Raw genomic sequence first — 6,476 nt, forward strand, 5'->3', positions numbered from 1 at the left:
TCATACAAAGTTGGATTTTGTTGCAAAAGTAAAAATTGTTCCGCAGTCAGGAGTTGAACCCAGTAATTCTCATCGTTGAATTTGCCTGAGTGCTACTACAGATGATGGAATTGTTGTCCATTATCTAAAAATTTTTATTTTTATTATCTTAATTTTTGGTTGATGTTTTGATAGACAAGTTCTTGTATTTGTTATATCATAATATTTTTCTTCAGTTTTATGTTTATATAAAATTAAATGTAAAAATATATTAAAGATTATCAATGATAATAAACTTTTTCATTGATAATAATTTATTAGAATAAGGTCAAAATTAATTTTGTAATGGGAATAACTAACCATTATCATTAACAATGACTAAATTCGTCCGTACTTCGTACAAAGTTGGATTTTGCTACAAAACTAAAAATTGTTCCGCAGCCAAAAGTTGAACCCGAAAATTCTCATCGTTGAATTTGCAAGAGTGCTACTACGGATGATAGAATTGTTGTTCATTTATCTAACAATTTTTTTTATTATCTTAATTTTTGGTTGATGTTTTGATAGACAAGTTCTTGTATTTGTTATATCATGATATTTTTCTTCAATTCTAAAAGTGAGTTTTTTATTGAAGTAAAATATTTTTCTTCAGTTTTATGTTTATATAAAATTAAATGTAAAAATATATGTTAAAGATTATGAGTGATAATAAACTTTTTCTTTGATAATAATTATTTAGAGTAAGGTCAAAATTAATATTGTAATGGGAATAACTAACCATTATTATTAACAATGAATAAATTCGTTCGTACTTCATACAAAGTTGGATTTTGCTGTAAAACTAAAAATTGTTCCGCAACGAAGAGTTGAACTTGGAAATTCTCATCATTGAATTTGCTAGAGTACTACTACACATGATGGAATTGTTGTCCATTTATCTAACATTTTTTATTTTTATTATCTTAATTGTTGGTTGATGTTTTGATAGACAAGTTCTAGTATTTGTTATATCATGATATTTTTCTTCAATTCTAAAAGTGAGTTTTTTATTGAAGTAAAATATTTTTCTTCAGTTTTATGTTTATATAAAATTAAATGTAAAAATATATTAAAGATTATCAGTGATAATAAACTTTATTTGATAATAATTTATTAGAGTAAGGTCAAAATTAATATTGTAATGAGAATAACTAACCATTATTATTAACAATGAATAAATTTGTCCGTGATTCATACAAAAGTTGGATTTTGCTGCAAAACTAAAAATTGTTTCACGGCCGGGAGTTGAACCTAGAAATTCTCGTCATTGAATTTGCCTGAGTGCTACTGCGATGATGGAATTGTTGTTCATTTATCTAAAATTTTTTTTTATTATCTTAAATTTTGGTTGATGTTTTGATAGACAAGTTCTAGTATTTGTTATATCATGATATTTTTCTTCAATTCTAAAAGTGAGTTTTTTATTGAAGTAAAATATTTTTCTTAAAAATTGTTCTGCAACTGAGAGTTGAACCCGAAAATTCTCATCAATGAATTTGCCTGAGTGCTATTGCGGATGATGGAATTCTTGTCCATTTATCTAACAATTTTTATTTTTATTAGCTTAATTTTTGGTTGATGTTTTGATAGACAAGTTCTAGTATTTGTTATATCATTATATTTTTCTTCAATTCTAAAAGTGAGTTTTTTTATTGAAGTAAAATATTTTTCTTCGATTGTATGTTTATATAACTTTAAATGTAAAAATATATTAAAGATTATCAGTGATAATAAACTTTTTCTTTGATAATAATTTATTAGAATAAGGTCAAAATTAATATTGTAATGGGAATAACTAACCATTATTATTAACAATGAATAAATTCGTCCGTGCTTCATACAAAGTTGGATTTTGCTGCAAAACTAAAAATTTTTCCGAAGCCAGGAGTTGAACCAGGAAATTCTCATCATTGAATTTGCCTGAGTGTTACTACGGATGATGCGAGAAAAGATTTTTTTTCTTAACGGTATCTCATAACTCGACAAGTTAAGGACTAATCAGTCACGGATCGTAACTCTATTTAAGGTTTGCTGCACAAAGTAGGATTCGAATATCTGACACTTATTTAAACAGACTAGTGAGTTAATTATTAATTCAACTTGGTTAGAAGAGAGTGTTTTTGGTGAATTAGCTTGCAAGCAACTAGTTTGTTGGGATGAGAATAAATTTCTCCAAGTACACCACTACACCTTACCACAATACCACCCTTATAAGAAAGAGTTTTGACCCAACCCATAAAACTTTGTTGGATTAAGGAAAGCCCTCTTTAATATGTTTTTGGGTAAGAGAACTGTTATACATATTGGGCCTAAAAGCTTGGGCCCAAATTAAAAAAAATTGACTCCCATGGAAGCGGTGGCCGGTGGAAGCGCAAGAGCGAAGAAATTTCTACTATATGCTGCCTACTTGGGTCAAGTCAATGATAAATCAAAACGAAAGAGGGAAGAAGGAAAGTTGAAAGAGAATAAGAGAAGAAGAATGTTACGCCAAGACCCAAGAGTCCAGCGTGGCCGCGTGGGGTAGTAGATACACGCGCCAGCGTTACTGAGATGACTTAACTGTACTACACACTAAACCGGTATATATAGCGTTTTAGGCTTTTAGCTGAATTCATAGCTACCACAGCACTCTTTCACTCACTCAACTCATTTTCCAAAAACCAAAAATTAACACCTGTCCCTTCGTTTTCCCAAACAGAGTAACCACCACAATGGGCGAGGAGGTACACAACTACACACTCTTTTTTAAATTCTGTGAAATAATGAATAATTGATTTTGTTGTGTTGTAATTTTCATCCATGTTACGTTTTGTTGCAGAAGAAGAAAAGCGAGGGAGGAGAAAACAATGTGGTGTTGAAGGTGGATTGCAGCTGCGATGGCTGCGCTACCAAGATCAGACGCTGCCTCCGCTCTTTCCCTGGCGTCGAGAACGTCAAGGCGGAGAGCGACACTGGCAAGATAACCGTCACCGGAAAAGTTTCAGATCCCGCCAAAATGAAGGAGAAGCTTGAGGAGAAGCTCAACAAGAAGGTGCTTCTTATCTCTCCTCAGATCAAGAAGGACAAAAATAACAAAAATGGCGACCATAATAATAAGGAGAACAAAAGCGACGGCGATAATAAGGAGAAGAAATCCAAAGAGAAAGAGAAAGAGGTTGGTTTCCGTTTTGAATTTTTCATTCACAGTCAGTAACAGTAATGGTCCCCCTGCTACCACATGTCTACCATTATTTCTCAACCTTCCCTTCCCGTTTTTGCCAGCCTGTCATTTTTCTTTTTCATTTTCTTAATTCAATTCAATTGAAATTGATTATTATATTGTAACAGACTCCGGTGATGACGACGGCGGTTCTGAAGGTGGCACTTCACTGCCAGGGATGCGTCGACAAAATCCGGAAAACTGTCTCCAAAACCAAAGGTATACGTACACACTATTACTAATTAATTAATTCATTAATTAATGGAGTAATTAGGGTTGATGAATGATGATGTAATTTGAAATCGTAGGAGTGAATGAAATGGAGATAAACAAAGAGAAAGATACGGTGACAGTGCAGGGGACCATGGACGTGAAGGCTCTGGCTGCGAATCTAACGGAGAAGCTCAAGAGGAAGGTGGAGGTGGTCCCACCTAAGAAACCAGACAACAAGGAGAACAATGGTGGTGGTGGTGATGGCAAGAAGAACAAGGGAGGCGGTGGTGGTGGTAATAATAATAATGAAGAAATGGTGATGATGGAGCAGAATAGAATGGAGTATATGGCAGCTCCACATGTTCTATTTCCATCTGCATATGGATATGGATATGCTCCTGTTATGCATCCACATCATCCTGGCGGTTACAGCTATATGCCTGGGTATACGTACCCGGAACAGTTTCACTTGCATGCACCACCACCACCACCTCAGATCTTCAGTGATGAGAACCCACATGCTTGCTCTCTCATGTGATCATCGCCATCGTCATCATGGTTATCATCATGCTCTTTAGGGATACCCAATAGAGACACTCTATTTTCCTTTTCCACGGAAGCTTTTTTTTTTTTTTTAATGCTTGTGACTTGTGATTAAAAGTAACTAATACTCCAAACCAGGATTTGTTATTAGCTATAATGCCATTGTAAATGACAAAAAAAATTGGAATCTCTCTCTTCCTCTCTCCCCACTTTCACAGCTGTTTAATTTGTTAAGACAGTGTAAATTGGTTAAAAAAATATATATTATAGGTGGAATCAAATCAATGTATGTCTTTCAAGTTGCAACACGAAGGTTCTACCAGTGTTCATCATGTTCCGATAAATTAAGACAAACAACAATAATATTCAAAATATGTATAGACAAAAAAGGGTTATAGATAGAAAAACTTTTAATTAGTAGTGAACTGTTATGTTTGTGCTGGATGGGAATTAGCTGTAGACAGTAAAATAGAGTTCAAACTTAATAATTTGGGCATGGCATGTGGCAATGGTGCATGTCCTTGTTAGGTGTCCTATGCACCAAGGAATACGTTTGTTGGTGGTGTTGGTATGCAGTGGTGAACACAGGTGAGGCACATTTATAGGGTCATTCCTACAAGTTTCTTGGTTGTCCTTGCTATTTAGCTTTCACAATTTGTCCTATACCATCATCCTTCGGGGCCAGGGGCCACTACCCTGAAGCCAGGTTCGTTAGTGGATTTCAAAACTGTCCTTTACTCCCTTCCCTTACGCCTCTCTCTCTATTTTACATATCATTCATATTTGTCCCTATTCTATTTTTTCTTTTCACTGCTTTTCTACCTATATTTTCTTCCAATTTGGATCTTTTCCTATTGCTTTCTAAATGCCCCCACCAACACGCTACTTTGATTTTCATTCATTCATTCATGTGCCTTGGACTATGCTGCTAACACAATTAATTCCATTAATTAATTATTTGCTAGTATAAAATGACTTCCATAGATTTTGACTCACACACTACTACTAAGATACTCTAAGATCTTAGGATCAAAATCTTTTAAAGTGAATTAGTAAAGTGAAAAATTGAGAAGTTAATACCTCTTAAAATTAAAATAGTGAGATATACATTTTATGAAAATTATAAAATTAATGATGAATAATTTTTTATTTTATCACTTTTACTAACTTTTTCACTTTAAAGGATACAAATTCAAGATTTTAAATTATTCGGGTAAAAGAAACCTTGGATGAAAATTCTATTTTTTTAGTCTAAAGAACAATTTTATCTGTAAATTTATTTTTAATTCTTGTAAATCGAACACATTCTAATTATTTTCTTCATACAAATTAAAAATTAAAAAAATGAACACTTTCAAAGAATGAGAAGGAGTAAAATTTTATAATTTTTAGTCAATATACTATACCTAGTAAATCATTGACTTGTATGTTTTAATTAAAATAAAAAGTTTCTACTTTAATAAAAAAAAAAGAAGATACTCCGTCCTTAGTTAATTAATCTATTTATACATGACCCCATCACTCAAGCAATGAATTTGAAGACATGTGAAGTTTGTTCATAAAATTCTCTAGCAAGGTAACATTTCCAATGTGTAAAATATTTACAGCGCATAGCGCATATAAATAAAGCAGGGTAGGACAAGAAGAAAGACACGGGTGGCATTCAAAAAATTGACAAATTCATAGACATGATGATTATGATTCCTTGATTTATGAATTAGATGAACAAAATTTTCCCCCTTTTTTTCTTCCTTTTAAAATGAATGATGATATATGATTTTATTCTTAGCCACTATTGTAGGGATCGTATCATTATATTTTTTCAGAATGATTTTAATAAAGATGTGAATCAGTAAATGTACCAAACTTTTAACTTCTAAGTATGGCCAAACACGCTCCATATAATAGGAACCATGTATTATCACTAATAAAAGTATATAATCAAGTAATTGAGTGTAATGTTTATGAATGACTCGTGAATTCTCTCCACCATTTAATAACCTACCTTTTGGTTTATTTTGAAACAAGTGAAAGTTGAGTTACATCAATTTTTTAAAAGATGACTACTTAATAAAATATATTCATGTGAAAATAATAATTAGTATATTAAACAATTTAGTCAAATATATAAATATATTTATAATTCTTAATGATCATATTTTCACATAAAAATGTCTTAATATAAATAGTCAAAATTTTAAGTATACAATTTTGTTTTGAGTTACATCAGCTATTCACCTTGTAATAACTAAATTGGTTGCATGTGCTACACATATACATAGCCCTAATTAGTGCCAACGTGAGGGTTCATGATGAAGCATATTGGTTTTATGCATGGAATATATATGTCTTTGTGCTATATGATATGATGATGCTAATAAGCTTAGCTTGACCATCATATCCCCCCTCCTTTTGATTTTTGTCTACCTTTGTGTGGAAAGACACAAGAACCTTCATTCATAGATATTGGGGAAAAAATTTCATCAACAAGAGCAACACAATA

General features: G+C 32.1%; 1 protein-coding gene across 1 annotated transcript; it reads left to right on the top strand.

The window, feature by feature from the left end:
• Positions 1-2,343: 2,343 nt before the first annotated feature.
• Positions 2,344-4,259, top strand: LOC112702202 (heavy metal-associated isoprenylated plant protein 3). Its single transcript, XM_025753152.3, has 4 exons — positions 2,344-2,741; positions 2,837-3,172; positions 3,346-3,436; positions 3,526-4,259. Exons 1-4 carry the CDS (start codon positions 2,730-2,732, stop codon positions 3,966-3,968), a joined length of 882 nt encoding a protein of 293 aa, XP_025608937.1. The 5' UTR covers positions 2,344-2,729; the 3' UTR covers positions 3,969-4,259.
• The last annotated feature ends 2,217 nt before the right edge of the window (positions 4,260-6,476 follow it).

The sequence above is a fragment of the Arachis hypogaea genome, chromosome 7, assembly GCF_003086295.3.
Source record: "Arachis hypogaea cultivar Tifrunner chromosome 7, arahy.Tifrunner.gnm2.J5K5, whole genome shotgun sequence".
Lineage (NCBI taxonomy): Eukaryota > Viridiplantae > Streptophyta > Magnoliopsida > Fabales > Fabaceae > Arachis > Arachis hypogaea.